General features: G+C 39.4%; 1 protein-coding gene across 1 annotated transcript; it reads left to right on the plus strand.

Moving 5' to 3' along the window:
- Positions 1-1,559: 1,559 nt before the first annotated feature.
- Positions 1,560-17,185, plus strand: LOC127475057 (threonine--tRNA ligase 1, cytoplasmic-like). Its single transcript, XM_051796420.1, has 19 exons — positions 1,560-1,819; positions 2,478-2,570; positions 3,347-3,537; positions 4,094-4,217; positions 5,316-5,437; positions 6,254-6,371; positions 6,957-7,021; positions 7,707-7,785; positions 8,972-9,118; positions 9,826-9,924; positions 10,243-10,409; positions 10,921-11,083; positions 11,804-11,941; positions 12,380-12,457; positions 12,557-12,657; positions 13,791-13,895; positions 14,729-14,801; positions 15,488-15,602; positions 15,725-17,185. The coding sequence occupies exons 1-19, from the start codon at positions 1,574-1,576 to the stop codon at positions 15,871-15,873; spliced, it is 2,373 nt and encodes a 790-aa protein (XP_051652380.1). The 5' UTR covers positions 1,560-1,573; the 3' UTR covers positions 15,874-17,185.
- The last annotated feature ends 276 nt before the right edge of the window (positions 17,186-17,461 follow it).

A 17,461-nucleotide genomic window follows, 5' to 3' on the forward strand; every position in this document is an offset into this window, starting at 1 on the left:
ATGTGGAGCAAGCTGACAGCAAATCTCCCTTGAGACAGCCCCCTTCCTGTCCCAGTTAAACAGGCCATACTCCACCTCTGCAGCCTGAGTGACTCAGCCACAAAACCAGGCTGCTCTCACAGCACCCTTCTGCTACTCTGTTGCTCCCTTTCCACTCTGGCTCTTGAGCCCGAGTTGACTTCTCTGCAGGTAGTGCCCAACACCTGTATTTCCCTCTCTGGGACAAAGGAGGCAGAAAACACGCTGGTTCAGTGCAAGGGCTTGTAGGGAGAGAAGCATCCATGGGAACAGAGGAGTTCCCGCTGCAGTTCCCATCTCCCTGCAGACGTGGACAGGTAACACCAGACCAGGCCAAAGCTTGGTGTTCCCTGTGCTCCAAAGGTGATGGATGGAAAGGTGGGAAATGCTGTTGGAGCAGGCCCTGCTCCACCAGGACCATGATTTTCCATCTTCCCAGCTCTTTTCTCCCTTCACTTGGCTTTTCCCTGGAGCTGTGGTGTGCCAGCACAGGTAGCCAGTGCCTCCCTTAGTCCCTGAATGCCCAGGACTGGACACAGAGCAATGATGCAACGGAGGAGGAGATGAGTGGGGAATCAAGGGGGTCAGGTGGGATCTCCCCAGAAAGGGAGGTTGCAGCCCAAAAATGCCAGAAAATTCATAGGGAGCGTGTGTGAAATACTAGAACCTTTAAAGTTTCTCATTTTTATATATGTAAACAAATATTATTAATTCATATAAAAATTATTTTAAAATAAAACCCCGTGCCTGCTATATTGTATACAGGATTTTAGGATATAAGACATCCTGAATATGGATCTATAGGGTTTGAGAATACAAATGTAACTTTTGAATATATATATATATATATGTATTAACTAACAAAGGGCTGGAAAATGTGAGGAAAGATGATCGATATGAAGGCAATAGGAAGAGCTCTGGGTGTTGGGAGGTTTTTTTCTGTCCCCTCTCACAGTCCCAGCTCGGGACCTCGGCTGGGACTGGAATCGCCGCTGTGGTGAAGGCAGGGACTGCAAGTGTTTGGTGACTCGCGGGTGACGCCTCCTGACCGAAAGCGGCAACATCGAGGTTCTCTGAGAGGGAAAGGGAGGGACAATTTTGGGGTAAAACCTGAGCTAGTCAGGGGATGTTTTAGGGAGTAATATCTGACTTCATGTATAGAGGCTGACTAGACACTGGAATGGGCTGCCCAGGGAGGTGGTGGAGTCACCGTCCCTGGAGGTGTTTAAAGAACGACTGGACGCGGCACTCGGTGCCGTGGCCTGGTTGACACGGCGGTGTCGGTCACGGGTTGGACTCGGTGGTCTCAGAGGCCTTTCCCCACCTAATCCGTTCTGTGGATATCGGCACTTCCCAATTGCTCACCGGCCTGGGAGCCGGGCGGGCGGGTACGTTATTAATTAACACCGCAGCAGCGAGGGCTATAAAGCCGAATTCCTCAGGGAGCACGGGTGATGAGAACAGTCCCGCCCCCTCAGGCCCCGGGCCGGGCCCGGGCGGTGTCAGGGCGGATCGGGCGGGGCGGGGCCGGGCCCGGGGGCGGAGCGGGGCCAACATGGCGGCGGCCGAGGCGGCGGCGCTGAGGGTGTCGCGGCAGGAGAGGGAGCTGCGCTGGCTGGCGGCCGAGGTTGGGCGGCTGAAGGAGCCGCAGGAGCCGCGCTGCCCCGGCACCGCCAGCCCCGAGCTGCAGCGGCTGCGGGCCGAGAACGAGAAGCTGCGCTACCGCCTGCTGCACCTGCGCCGCAGCCTGGCGGCCGAGCTGGGCCGGGCGGCGCCGGCCGAGCCCCCGGGCGGCCAGGAGGTACAGCCCGGGGCCGAGCGGGGGGTCCGGGCCCCGGCGGGGAGGGAAGGGGCGGGACAGGGGCGCTCACGGACCCGTCAGCAGCCCACGGGGGTCGCGATGCTCACGGGGCTGCGAGCCTGTCGCGGTGTCCGCCCGCAGCACTGAACAGCGCTCCTGCCTTTGCGCCAGTGTCACAGAATCTGAGAACGGGTTGGGTTGGGATCGTCTCGTTCCAACCCCTTGCCGTGGGCAGCGACACCTTCCACTACACCGGGTTGCTCAGAGCCCCATCCGACCTGGCCTTGAACACTTGCATGGATGTGGCACCCACAGCTTCTCTGAGCAACCTGTGCCAGGTGTGACAGCACTGAAAGTTGTTGCTGTTCAGTGCTTCCACGGTCTCTCTGGGGAGGTTTTGCCAGTGATAGTTGTAGTAGTGCCATTGGGCACTACTTTACCTGGCCACTTTACCTGGTGAGCGGTTTTGCTGTGTCTGCAGAGCATCAAAAAGATGCAGCTTAGAGTGTCGTGAGAAGTCTTTGTGCTCAGGACATTACTTATTCCCCTGGAATTGCCTTTTTAGCCTAGCGTTGTACTGGTCTGGTTTGGTTTAATGATTGCTGGGAAAAGTCTTAAAGACACAGCAAGTGCATACTTTGTATTATCACTGTTTCAGAAAGTCTGCAGTGCAAGTCCAGCTGATGCAGTGAATCAAAATAAAGAGGAAAAGAAAAAAGAAAATAAGGCTGTGAATCAACATGAGAATGATGTAAGTGGTTACTTTATACTACATAATAATAGAAGAAGGAGTGTTGTTTGACCAGGTTCAGAAAGGGTGCTCAAATCTGAAATACTTTGCTGTATTTTGAAATCCCAGTTTTTGAGAAAAAAGGCTTTCTGTAGCATAGAGGAAAAAAACCATTATTTAGGAGCTTCATCTTCTTTTAGTAGGGTTACTTTCACATTCTTAGATCTCTACTTTTAATGTAAGAAAACAATTGGGGTTATTGGGAAATAAAGGTCATAATTCTACAGTGCCTAAAGAGAGTGAATGTTCATGAGCAGTTAAACAGCGTGATGGCTAAAAGGATATTGGCAACACTGGCTGTAGTGTAGAGCTTAATAACTCACCTTGTGTTAAACTAGAGTAACCTTCACATGAACTATCTTCTTTGAATCTGATGCTTGGAATGGACTGGCAGAAGTGAGGGCTTGTTGGAGTGATTCACATTTCTCTAGGACACCTGCTAAATGCAAATTCTGGGGCAGGAATATAGGCTGCTTTCTGAGGTCAAACCCACAAAGCCACTTAGGCCCAGATTGATGAAAGTGCATGGAAAATTGGAAAGCTGCTATAAAACAATCAGAAAGTTGGATGAGACTATCCTGTGTATAATTATTTACAAATGTTTTACTGCATTTTAGTATAAATTCTAGTACAGTGAAATCTGGTCCAGGTTGGGACCTCTGGGGATGCACCAACACTGTGAATCCTTTATTTCTCTCACAAGTATGTATGTGTATAATCTGCTTTATTTGTTACAGCTGCAGTGTGTGCCAAGCTTCATAGAAGACAGACTGAAGCTTTACGAAGCACTGAAAAAAGAACATGATGCTTTGCTAGCTTACAGAGCAGCCAACCAGAGCCAATCTATCAAAATTACCCTGAAAGATGGAACGATGGCTGAAGGGGAATCTTGGAAAACCACGCCGCATCAAATAGCTGTAGGAATTAGGTAACCTGCAGATTCAAGGAGTTGTACTTTTGCAGTGATAAAACTGTTACTGTCATTTGTGTCTTACCTTGTGAAAAATATGTCGTGGTCAGTGGATGGTGACTCTCTTAAATTTGTTTATTTGGGAAGCATTGAAACTTCAGCTTAATGCAGAATAAACAGGTGGTTGAAATTACTGTTCTGAGTGATAGTTGAGGTTCATAATACTTGGGATGATAATGCTTGCTTACAGTTAAAGAGTAAATCAGTGAGAGTGCTAGGAATTAATAGAGACATCTGAAGTTCTGTGAGTTACCAGAAACAGGAGAACCTGTTGTACAAAGCAGTCCTTCCTCCAGATCCCCAGCACTGAAAGCTGTGGAATGAGACTTCTCAAAACTTAAGATTCTTTACCTTAAAAGTGGAAAAGTGTTTAAGACCACCACAGAAACAAAAATTTAAGGTCTTCAGGTGCTACAAGATGTAGGTGTGATCTCACAGGGTTTAGAAAACTAAGGTCTTTTACAGATTGAACCTAAATCTTCAGGTCTCTTGTCATCTTTTCTGGATTTTTTAGTCAAGCGTTGGCCTCGAATGCAGTCATAGCCAAAGTGACTGGTGAACTGTGGGACCTGGATCGTCCACTGGAGGGAGATTGTACTCTAGAGCTGCTGACCTTTGATGATGAAGAAGCAAAAGCTGTGAGTAAACACTCTCTGGTTTCTGCTTGATTAGAAGAACTAATGACATAAAATTGATTGCAGCATTAGGCTTTTAAAATCTTGAAATAAAAAAAAAAGCGACAAAACTTTAATGTGTTTCCCATGATTCAGCAAAGATGAGATACTAAGTGCCTATAATCTGAGAGTGAATAAAATCTTGGTGTTCTTTTTATCCTTCTCTTTTACATAAACAGGTTATTTCTCAAATGAGATCATACAGAACATCTTGATTTGTATGCTAACTTGAAATAGTTTAATGTCTTCTAAGATGTGTTTTGTGGTTTGACTCAGTGCATCTGAAGATCAGACTGTGAAAGCAAAGTAAGACTGTCTTACCATTTTCTAAAAATTGTCCAGTATTATATTTGAGTCATTAATAAAATCTTCATCTCCTTGTACTGGCACTGTTTAATAAAACCTTAAGTAGTCATATCTGAGTCAATTACACTATGAATATTCTTGGCAACATGCCCAAGATTTTTTTTTTAATGGGGTTCAGTCTGAAACCTTTGTTTATACACTAGAATTAGACTTCAGTTTTGTCAAGGAATTATTCACGTGATTAAGCTTGTCTTAGGCATTTCATGTAAAGGCTTTATCTTGTAGCAATGGCTCTCAATTAGTCCAAATTAATAGAAACTTCAAACTTAAGACTGGTTGTTGGCTCCCCTCTGCTGACATTTCAGGTAATGTACTTTACAGACCTCTTAATAAATGTACTGAGTGTGAACAGTGGAAGCTTAATTGGCTACATTGTTTTAGGTCTGATTAGTGTTGCATAGACTTTTGACTGGAAACTAACTTAAAAATGAACAAGGTACAGTAAGTACTGAGTTGATGGGATAGCACACAGGTATAATCACAGTCTTTCAGACTGAAGTATGGTGGGCCTTTAGTGCTACAGTCATTTAGAGTACTTCAAAATGAGAACAGGAAATTGTTTTACCTCTCAAAATTTAAACAACCTTAGTTCCAGTCTGTTTCCCATCTGCAGGTATACTTAATGGTTTGGTTTTTTCCTTTTTAGTTACACAATGCCATTGACCCCTTGGCTTGCTCACCTGACTTTATTTGCAGGTTTATTGGCATTCAAGTGCTCACATCCTTGGAGAGGCCATGGAAGGATATTTTGGGGGCTGCTTGTGCTATGGACCACCAATTGAGAATGGATTTTATTATGACATGTATATTGAAGATAGGTAAAATTTCAGTGTCTTAGAACTTTTATACTCCGTATTGAAGCTCAGTACTAGAATTGTTTTGTTCTGTCAAGTTTCTGCATGTTAAAAGTAAAATTGTGTCTCTAATGTGATTTGAAGCTGACAGGTCAGTCTTCTGTGTAGACACATAAATTGAGTGTGTGTGTATATTTAAATTCAGGAGCAGCGTTCAGACACCTGCTCTGTAAGACTTGCAGCTGTTCAATGTTCTGTGGAAAAAATGTAGGGTGGGTAAAACTTTGTGAACTTCTGGGGACACAAAGGAGATGGAAACCAAACCCCCATGATTCTTCAGGGAAACGAAATCACTTGTACCAAGGGCACATGTGCATGTAACTTGTATAAGTGTTTACTACTTTTCTAATCCTTGTGCACAGCTTTACAATTCTGTTTTTTCTTTGTTTATCTTTCTATAGTCAGGGAGAATACTGAATCTGCATCAGCTGATAAACAGACTCCTGCAGCTGGGTTGAGCCTTTCCTCCCCTCCTTTTTTTTTTTTTTCCCCCTAAATCATATGTATACTTCAACCTGAAGGTCTTCCAGACATTTAATCATGTCAAAGACTATTCTAGGAATGATTGCAGTGGGTTTGTTTGGGGTGGTATTGTTTATGTTTCTGAGTTTAGTGTCTGAAAATAGAGTTGATTGGAAGAAACTAAGAAAATACTGTGACAAATCACAACAACACATTTTTATGGTTTCAAATTAGACCACTAGAAAGTGGTTAATTGAAAAAAATGGGAGTATCAAAATAATTAATTTGTATTTCTTTTGCCTGTGTCTTTTTGTTTAGAGGTGTGTCTAGCACTGAATTCCCACTACTAGAGAACCACTGTAAAAATATCATAAAAGAGAAACAGGCTTTTGAAAGGCTGGAAGTCAAAAAGGAGACGCTGCTAGACATGTTTAAGGTAAATCTTTTGAGTAGCTGTGGTTCTGGTAAAATGATCTTTTAAAATGTAAGTTTTCTTAGAATTCTGCATGTGACTGACTCATCAGAGTTTTACCTGTCTAGTAAAACAAAGAAAAAGAATACCATCCTTTGCCCCCTCTATTTCCTCTCAAATGTTAAAAATAATTTTTATTAGTGCCTGAAAACATTTTGATTACACAAAAACACCTCAGGCTCAATGGGATGACAGATAAGTACACAAAAGGCACATATTCCCTCTGGCTCACTTGCACAGACAGGCCAAAAAAGACTTTTGGGTTAGCCCCCTGTTTTATGCAGTCAATATTGCCAGTCTCACTGTGCTGTGTAATTCAGGTGGTACTTGCCATCCTCAACACACCCTCGGGGGACTTTTTGTCCCTCCCCTTGTTTTACAACTCTTCTGAAAGGATGTTGAACTGTTGAATACAAGCTTTTTTTTTTTTTTTTTTTTAGTTGCAAGTGTCTATTACTGATGCACTTGCATTATTAATACATAATTTTAGAAGAGAATTTTGTTATCCATTTTATTGCTATTTCTGACTTTTCACGTTTCCACACGCAGTATAACAAGTTTAAGTGTCGTATCCTTAATGAGAAGGTGAAGACACCAACTACCACAATATACAGGTAAAGAAGTATACTCCAAAAGCATTATGAAGTATTTTTATACTTAGTTTATTTAAACTGAGAGGAGAATAAATTGGTTTTTTGTTTTGTTTTTTATTCTGACTTCTGAATTCTTGTGTGATTGGGACTTAAGTTTGCAGTTAACATTGCTACTGATGTAAAATGAGATCTTTTCTCTGCTGGGACAGATTAGGTCTCAATTTGTGGGCAAATGGCAAATCCAGTTTTTAGTCATTCCCTCTGGTTTCAGTAAACTGATTAAAGTAAGTTACCACCCTTGACACTGGATTGGTGCATAGTGGATAACACTAACTCTTAGCTCATTGTGGGATGAGGAACCAGCTTATTCAGTTGCTCATTCCAATCAGTTGGAAAATGGCAAAACCATTTTTCTGTTTGATGTGCATAGTTTGAAATCTCCTGGGCAACTTTAACACGAAGTTCACATGTGGAACTATATGAATTGGTAACTGTGCTATGATGCTCTTGATAATAGATCAACTGTGCTGAGCATTTACTGAGTGAATATCCCACTTCAGGTGGAATTCACAGCTGCATTTAGGGTGCACTGAACTTGCTGCATGTTGCATATTTGTATTTTTAGCACGAACTTGTCACTTTAGTGACTGTACAGAAAAATATTGGAGAGTTTGGAAATGAACACTTTTTTTCTCTTGGCGTATAGATGTGGTCCACTGATTGATCTCTGCAGGGGTCCACATGTCAGACACACTGGAAAAATTAAGGCCCTTAAAATAGTTAAGGTAAGTTAAAATTAAGTATGCATCGAAACTGAAATAAACTAGAGTACAGTTGATTTATTTATATATTTATTTCTCCTGAGCCGATTATGCTAGGGTCCTTTTATTGTTTTCTTTGTTTACTCTGAAAATAGTCCTTCATTTGTTTGCCAGCTCCCCACTGTACTAGTAGAACTACAGACTTTAATCATTTGTCTGCATCCAAGGTTTACTGATTCTTGACTTTCATGGTAGCACGTCAGTGAAAGTTAACAGCATCTTTTTTTATCAGAGTATTAATGTAGTAACATGCATGTTTAGACTGAAGAGTACTGCAAAAGCACTGTAGCTAGTAGTGACTAAATTAGCCGTGGAAACAATTGTCCCATGCCCAGTAGAGAAGTGCAGAGCCTAAGCCCACGTGGCAGTGCTGCTCCAGTATCTCCAGCCATCACTGCACCTGTGTCCTGGTTGGAGTCTGTACTTGCTGTCTCATCTCTGTGTGAGGGGTGTTGTGAGCATGCTCTGTTCTGCAGTAGATGGACATCCAAGTATTTATTGCATCAGAAAGTACTAATTTGACCTTGTCAGATGGTACAGGAGGTAAAGTGGATGCTGGCAGATCTGCTGTTAAAAGATGGCATTGCTTACAGGAAAGGCAGAGACAGTGTTGGCAGAGACCTCTGGTTTTGTGGTGTAGTTTAAGTTATTCACAGATGCTAAAATTGGTAACCTTATTAGACTGACCTCATCAGAACATTAATCATAGTTGCTTTTGCTGGCTTCCTAACTGAAGTGTATGGAACTCTGAATTCCAGGGATTACATATTAGATTGTCAAAACAGCTCAGAATTAACTCTGAGTTAAGTTTGTTGTGTCTTTCATGTTTCCACACTGCATTATGTTTTGAGTGTAAACAAGTGCTGCTTTTTTAGCTGCAAGCATGAAATAATAAAGCATGATGTAAGTTGAAACAAGGTACCTAAGTAGAGTAAAAATATTCCTTAACCAGTTACTTTTGTTTGTCATCTGTATTAATATGCTGACTGAAAGGCACTGCAATATCTTTGTGTTATAAACAAATGCTGAAAGACTGCATATGAATCTCTTGCCAAGGAAAAAAATAATAATGTTTGAACGTGTTAATGTTTATCCCTCCTTTCCTTGATATTATGTAATATTATCTTAAAGTCTGGGTTTTGTGTGTCAGAGTTCCTCTACATATTGGGAAGGAAAATCTGATATGGAAACTCTGCAGAGAATATATGGAATATCCTTTCCTGATAACAAAATGATGAAGGAATGGGAAAAAATACAGGAAGAAGCCAAAAACAGGGATCATAGGAAAATTGGAAAGGTACAGTATTCCATTGTCTACTTATTTTATGCTTCTATAATACAATTCATTCTCTTTCCATGTTTTTTAGTTTTGGTTTGTTCATTCTCTTTCCATGTTTTTTAGTTTTGGTTTGTTCATTCTCTTTCCATGTTTTTTAGTTTTGGTTTGTTCATTCTCTTTCCATGTTTTTTAGTTTTGGTTTGTTCATTCTCTTTCCTTGTTTTTTAGTTTTGGTTTGTTTCTTTTCCATTTTTGGCAGTTTGAACGAGAGCTAGTTCTGTTTGTTTCTTGGTGTTGCTTACATTTTGAATTTTTCTTCTACAGACTCAGCTTGTCACTTGCATATGAGTATTAAACTAATGTTGGGAAGAAGTTCATGGGTTTAGTCCCTTGGTTTAGGGAAGTACATCTTAAACCCTTTAATGTAGAGTCTACCTAAACCACTGTATTTTTCATAGTAGAGATAATTTATTTGAAATTGTATAAATAACATGGTTTGGTCTGTCTTTATTATAGGTATAAATAAAGTTTACACCTTTGCTATAGTTTTGTTGAGAGGGTGGAGCTATAGGGAGGGTATTTGGGAAAAGAAAGAAGCTTTGTGGATATGTAAAGGCACGATGAGCAGTACAGGTGAAAGCAGGGAGACATTTACTCGAAAAACTGTTATGTTCTGCAGTTCTATCTGAATTGTTGTTAGAGCAATCTGGTTTTAATTTACCTAGGATCAAGAACTCTTCTTCTTTCATGATTTGAGTCCTGGAAGCTGCTTTTTCCTCCCCAGAGGTGCCTTTCTTTATAACACACTCGTGGATTTCATACGGGTGAGTATATGGTGATGTAACTCTTAAGAAATTTAATATCAGTTGTCAATCTTAAATTGACATTCATAGCACTGAACTATCCACAGAAAAATAAGTATCTATGTATATAAATATTTACCAGATTTTCAGTGTGATTATACAGATCTAACCTTTTTTGAAAATAGTGCAGAGTGAAGCTGTGCTTTTCCAGTTGTGCAAAACTTACAGTAGTCCTTTAGTCTCTCTGTAAATTGCCATCATAATAACACAGTTTAAAAGAATCAAGCTTTGGCTTGTCAAAACCTCTGTAACCTTTTAAATGGTGAATTTGTTCTACAGGGGGAATATCACAGGCGTAATTTTACTGAAGTTGTGTCTCCAAACATCTTCAACAGTAAACTCTGGGAAGCTTCAGGACACTGGCAGCACTACAGTGAAAACATGTTCTCTTTTGAGATTGAGAAGGAAACTTTTGCCCTTAAACCCATGAATTGTCCCGGACATTGGTTTGTACTCTTAACTGGAAAATTTCTGATTTTCCTTCATTTATCCTTTTTGAGGCTGAGGAGAATAAATGGAGTATTAATACATGTTGTCATGTATGTTCACAATAGACTACTAAGCCAACTAGGTGTGTGGAGGGGGCTTCTCTGACAGTGTCCCAGAAGTGAGTCTGCCCTAAGTGAGCTAGGTTTGTGCATGCTAATACTAGTCTGTACCACTAGTGAATACAAGTTGTTTTGGGTAGAGATAGGCATCAGATGTGCTGTACCAAGAAGGTACAGATGAACCAGTCTTGATTAACTCTTGCAGTAGTTTTTTTTTCTAGGTGGTCTTCAGCAGTACATTCTGAGTGAAACACTTTTTCTGTTTGCCTGTCTTTTAGGGTGCAAACAACCTGAATGAATAAATGCTTAAAAATGTGATTACTGTCTGTATTGATCTTGGTTTATTTCTGTGTTGTCTTAAATCTCCTGTAAGAAGGATAAAAGGAAGGCTCTTTCATGTTCCTTCTAGCTTGATGTTTGCCCATCGGCCACGATCCTGGAGGGAATTGCCTCTTAGACTTGCAGATTTTGGAGTTCTGCACCGAAATGAGCTCTCTGGGACTTTAAGTGGCTTGACTCGTGTAAGGCGCTTCCAGCAGGATGATGCTCACATCTTTTGCACAATGGAACAGGTAAAGAAAGACAACTCCAAAATACCAAGCACCTCCCACACCCCCACAAGTCAAAACCACCCCAAACAAACCCTTTCTTCTCCCAGTGCAAACAGTAAACAAGTAAAGAGGAAGAAATCCCTGAAGTATTTCAACTCTAGCTTCTTCCATTGTGTTGCTGTATAGCATAACAGTGCTTTTGATGGTTTCTTTTGGTAGGTTTAGGTGCTTCCTTCTTAGATATTTGGTATTCCATATTTCTTAACTCTGCAATATTACTGAACTCAATAGCCTGTTGGACTTGGCTGCTTTGTTGCAAGTTTCTCAAATAGTAATGCCGTACTCAGTGTTCTTTACTTTATTTTTATTTTTTTCTTTAAAGTTACAAAGCAGAAAACAGTATTATCTGAGGGATCTTATTGTTTGTGAATTATGTAGTAAGATTTTCTATATGGAATTTTTCCATTTAGAAAGATGCACTGGGCAACTAAATCCCAAAAAATAATTTTTTTTTTTTTTTTTACATCTTCCATCCGCCCCTGCAAAGAAAAAAAACTGTTGACCATGTTTTGTTTTCTGTAGTAATGCTGAACAAATACTTCAATTTGGGTTTGTAGGATGTGGGTTTTAATTTTTTCTTATTTAATGGACTCTGTTATTCTGGTTATGATGAATTCAGTAGTTTCAATTACATTTTTATGTAAGTAACTTTTAACTAATATATTTTGGTTTATGTTTAAGATTGAAGAAGAAATTGAGGGCTGTCTTGATTTCTTGAAGTCAGTATATGCTGTCTTTGGTTTTACTTTTCAACTACATCTTTCTACAAGACCCGAAAATTACCTTGGAGAGCTAGAGATCTGGGATCATGCAGAAAAGGTGATTCATTTAAAAGCAAACAAACAGAGCAACTCCTTAATATTTGTATTTGCAGAGGTAGATATTTAACTGAGTTCCTTCATGTAGAATAGTGAAATTGCTTACCTCAGATCCTAAATATTGTCCTGAGTGGAAATGCCTGTTGAAAAACATCACATTAGATCTAAAGTTACTGTATAAAAATGAGAACTTCCAGGTTCTTACTTAGCCCCTTATCTTGAACTGGTTAAATTTCTGTTTTTTTTTTTTCTGATTAATCACACAGTGTACAAGGAACTACTATTCCAAGGTTACTTGTCATAAATGAACAAATGCTTGAGCAATAGGGGTTGTGCTGCCTGTTGGCTGCCTTTGAATTTTAAAGGCAAATGCTTTGACTTCCAGTAATGAGAAACCCTGCTATACCTTCTTTAATTACTCTCTCACTTTTTTGATTAGCAACTTCAAAACAGCTTGAATAAATTTGGAGAGCAATGGCTTTTGAATCCAGGAGATGGAGCATTTTATGGTCCTAAGGTCAGTGATTCAGTGTTTTAATATAACTTTGGGGTAGACAAGAATGCAGACATACTGCAGGCAAACTGTATTTAGTAACTGTGTTATTTTGCTTCACAGATTGATATTAAAATCAAAGATGCAATTGGGAGGTACCATCAATGTGCTACCATCCAACTTGACTTCCAGCTGCCCATTCGATTTAATCTTACTTATGTTGGGTGAGTGGTTAAGCTAAATAGCTTTCTCTTTTAAATGAAATAATGAATAAAAATAATCATAAATGCTTTCATTATCTGTAATTCCCATTATGTAATAATGCTGTGCTGCTCATTTAACAAATGGTTCGCCTGGCAAGGAGAGTCACAAACTTGATGTAACAATAGCTCACTTTAGTTGAAATGCTACTGAGTGCAGGAAAATCTCATCAGCTGTCTTGTCTGCCAGTTCTGAGGACAACTGATCATATATAATGCTAAAAAAACCTCAGCTGAGTCAGTTTTCACTTTCAGCCCAGTCACAGTGTCTCCTTGGAAGAAGACATACCATGCAAATTCAAACATGCCTTAAGGAGCTGCTATGTTTGTACTAAGTACTTCTTTGTTTTTATTGGGTAAAACTAGTTAACTTTGAACATAAACCCAATACAAAGAGTTTTTAGTGAAAATCTCACTTTGGCTTCCAGCTAGAAAGATGGATTTTTATCCACTGAGGAGATTAATCTTAATATCATGTTAACTCGAATACACATTTTCTGGGTTGTTTTTCTTGTAGTGTTTGTTTTTTGCATATTATCAAGATATCGATAGGGAAGACAGAATAAGAATCTTTGTTACTTTTTGGTCCTGCTGCATGTTCTGCAGTAGGTGCCATAGCTTTTTAGTAGGTGATGGTACTGTTGCAAGCAACTGGCTTTTTTTTTTTTATCACAGTATTGTAATTTAAGCAAAGTAATAAACAGGTGAGGTTCAAAAGGGCAGGTAAGGTCCTGTGCAACAAAATAAAAGCAAGTCATAGTGGAAGAGAGAGAGCAAGGAAGAACATAAAATATTAAAATGCACAGAAATGGTGCTGAGTCAGTCGAGTGTCTTTTCAAATTTAAGAGTTAGTGTCTATGCCACTGGCCATAGGCATGATTATTTTAAGTCACTGTGATTATTCAGTATTCCTTTAAAAGCCTAGATGACTTAAAGGGCATTTTTAATAAAAAGAGTAGATTTTGCCTGAGTGTAACTAACTGAATTTTGTCCATCTGTTAAAAGTAGAATCAAAAAACACTAGTAGGATTACATGTGTGTGAACTAAGACAATTTTATTTTTTAAAAAAATTTTACTTGCTTTTTTTTTTTTTCAGTAAGGATGGCGACGATAAGAAAAGGCCAGTGATTATTCACAGAGCTATTTTGGGATCTGTGGAGAGGATGATAGCTATTCTAGCAGAAAATTATGGAGGAAAATGGTATGTAGCACAAATGGACTTCTAAGAAGTGTTTAACAATGTAGAAAGTGCAGATCCTTCCTGATGTCCCATGTATTATAATGGAAAAATAATATCCCTAGAATTTTCTCCAAATTAGTAGGTAAGATTACAAGAAAAGAAGTCCAGTTTTCTGGTCTGAGTTGTAACTAGTTTGTTATTAGAAATTCAGTTTCATGAGACTGCAGAAAAAAGGCAGAATAATGCAGAAATAAGAATTGTAATTGAATGTGTAAGTCCTGCATTATTTTTGTTCCCATTTTTCTTAAAAATCATGCTTTTGTACTGGGAAGATGTCAGACATATGTAAAGCACTTTTTTGTATATATACATGAATATATATTTGTATATATATATTTGTATATATAGACATGAATTAGTCTTAATATATGAAATATTTTTTGTACTTCTGAGATGGGTTGGTTTATCTTGAATAAGCTCTGAAGGTATTTTTTCATGACTGTGTTTAAAGTATTAAGGAAGAGTTAATTCTTAGTTTCAGTCACTTATCTCTCTGACTGTTCACTTTTGACTGTAAAGTTAAAAATGAAAATTATGTGAAAAAAATTCTGTTTAAAAATGTGCAGTCTGCTAGGAAGAGAACAGAAAGCCCAAGTTCTGCATTTGTCATTTTACTGGAATCAACCCATTTGCTGTTTCACGTGAACTTGAAAACACGAAGATAACGTACTATCCAACGTAGCTAACGTAAAGATTTCTATAAAGTAAAGAAATTATTATTGTGGAACACAGCTGTGGTTATGAATGCAAGTGTCAAGTGCACATTTATCCCATGTGTCCCTCGTGCTCTCCAGGCCACTCTGGTTGTCCCCACGGCAGGTCATGGTGGTGCCCGTGGGACCGACATCGGAAGAGTATGCCCAGCAGGTGAGAGCAGGGCAATTCTAATGGATCCTCAAGGACTTGTTCCAGAACGGAGAATGAATGCTTTAAGGAGTTTGAAGATGTATTTGGGGGGGAGAAGTAAATTTTTCAATATACAGTTTCCCATCTAAAACTTGTGTAAGCCCGAGTAAGGGGTATGTAACTTTAAGTGGTTTGAGTTCTGTTATTATGGACATAATTATTAAAGGAAAAAACATTCTGGATGACAACTAATGCTTCATTTCACTACTATCAGCTTAAAGTGGGGAGGGAGCCAGTTTCATCCATTTCCCACCGTGTGTATTCTTGACTACATCACTTTTGACCATGGTGGGTTTTACCCCTCTCCCCTGCTTCTAATACAAGAATAAGTGGTTTTGTTCCTTCTGCTTTTTCTACTTTCTCAGACTTATGACACATTTTTAACACTGAGCAGTGTAGCTGCCTGAGGACAGCAGCACATATTTGATATGGACGTTATCTTCCAACTGTAGTCCTGCTAAGCACTTAAGTGTGTGTTCAGTTTTCTTCAGATAAAGTCATTGAATTCCTTGCAGTGATTCATAAGAGCAAAATTATGCACATACATGAATTAATTATTGGGAGAGATCAGTAATTATAGGATGTACAAATGTATGTTTTAAAATATATAGTAATACTGAGAGTGTTTTGGTTTGTTTATTTTTTAGGTTTGCAACCAATTTTTTGAAGCTGGATTTATGTCAGATGTGGATCTAGATCAAAGTTGCACATTAAACAAGAAAATTAGAAATGCTCAGCTGGCTCAGTATAACTTCATTTTAGGTAGGTAATTGCAGCATCTTGCATTGATGAATATCACTTAAGTTTTAATGTTAGACATGGAGTTTGTCTAGAGACTCATTTTGTAATGTAAATAGTTTCATATTATGTTCTGTGTCTTGCAGTGGTTGGAGAAAAGGAGAAAGCAAATAATGCTGTCAACGTGCGAACAAGAGACAACAAAGTTCATGGAGAGATTTCAGTATCTTCTGCTATTGAAAAACTCAAGAAACTTAAGAGTTCACATATTCCAAATGCAGAAGAAGAATTCTGACGTTGCTGTTGGGGAAAAAAATAATATTAGCTGCCCGTGGGAAATGTTTCTTGTGCACAGCAGTGATGCTCATCTGAGAGAATTTTCAGTTAATGGATACACAAAATAAGCCAGTGTAGCAATGTTGGTGCTCCAGGAAAAGCATGAGAAGACAGATGCACCTGCCAACTCCTTTAGCAGTCCCATGAGTTTCCAATCTGCCTGAGTCAGAGAATGCTTGCTCAAAAAGTCCTACGCCTCTAATAAGATCTGTTGGGTTTGCTGTGGAAGTAAATCAGGGCTGCATGACCCCCAGGAACAGGAGGCTGGGAAGGGCAGTGGCTGCTGTGGGAATGCTGAGCTCCCTCCCTCACAGGGCAGGTGCACACCTGTGTTACAGAATGCAGAGCTTGGCGGTCGGTTGGTGCCTGAGGAGCAGTTTGGTTTAGGTTTTTTTCTAGCTCCAGATTGTAACAAAAAACTTTTGTGGGGGGAATAGCTTGGTTGTTTCAGAATCTGTTCACAGACTACAAATACTTTGGTGTCTTTGGAAGTCTCAGTGAAACAAGGCACTGATGGAGCTGGTGTGATAACTGGTTGCTGCAAAGGTGGTTGCCAAGAATGCAGTTGAATTACTCCCCATATCTGTGTGTCAAGTGTTTTATTTTTTCCTGTGTTTGCTGTTGATTTGGCTTTTTCCTAAAACAAAAAAACTTCGAAAAACCTTTCTATGTGTAATTTATTGTTGCATTTGCTGGGGATACTGAGAGCACTAAGAAGGAGCAGAGGACAATTCTAATATTAAAACAGCATGTTGGAATTTAAATTTGCCATATTTCTGTTTTGTTTATGCTTATAAATGATTTTTAAAGTTGCCATTGCAGGCAATTGAACTGGATTTTTTCTGAGATTTTTACCATGATTTCTTTTCACTTTCATATGCTGTTTTCTAGTTGAATGGCTTAGATAGTTTTAAATGTGTTGCTCAGTTATCTAAGCTATACAGCTGTGATTTAAATAGTTGTGATTTAAATGCCACAGCCATAAAGCAGAAAATACTATTTAGTGCATAAATGTTACAGAGATGCAAAGCTTGTGTTTTACTTCTGCCTGACACTTGTACAGACTCGTGTTTAATAGGCCTTTGTTTAGTTTGGTATTTGTTTGGGTTTCTGCATCTCTTTTTATCTCCTGCTTTTAGAAGAAAAGGAAAAAAAATAGAAGGAATGAGTGGTAGGAAAGCTTTGTGTTCCACTTAACAGAATTAACGGTGTGCAGAGCGTGATTTTTATTTATATTTCTATATTTCATGTATAAAATCGTTTGGACTACAGCTTATTTGATGCATGTGTGATATATTCATACTGCAGAATTCAACTACTGGGTTCGTTTTTCTTACAGTGAAGTTCTAGCTTTTGCAAGTATCAAACTTTTTTAGCACACATGTATCGATGCTCTTGGCACTTCAGTTTTCATGTGACATGCAGCAAGGAGAGAGGTCAGGAACTACACAGAATGACAGAATAGTTTGGGTTGGAAGGGACTTCTGGAGATCACCCAAGGCAGGGTCACCTGGAGCAGGTGACACAGGAATGTCCAGGTGGGTTTG

This window comes from Manacus candei, unplaced genomic scaffold, assembly GCF_025592945.1.
Source record: "Manacus candei isolate 608988 ecotype Guabito, Panama unplaced genomic scaffold, ASM2559294v1 h1tg000046l, whole genome shotgun sequence".
NCBI classification, from domain to species: domain Eukaryota; kingdom Metazoa; phylum Chordata; class Aves; order Passeriformes; family Pipridae; genus Manacus; species Manacus candei.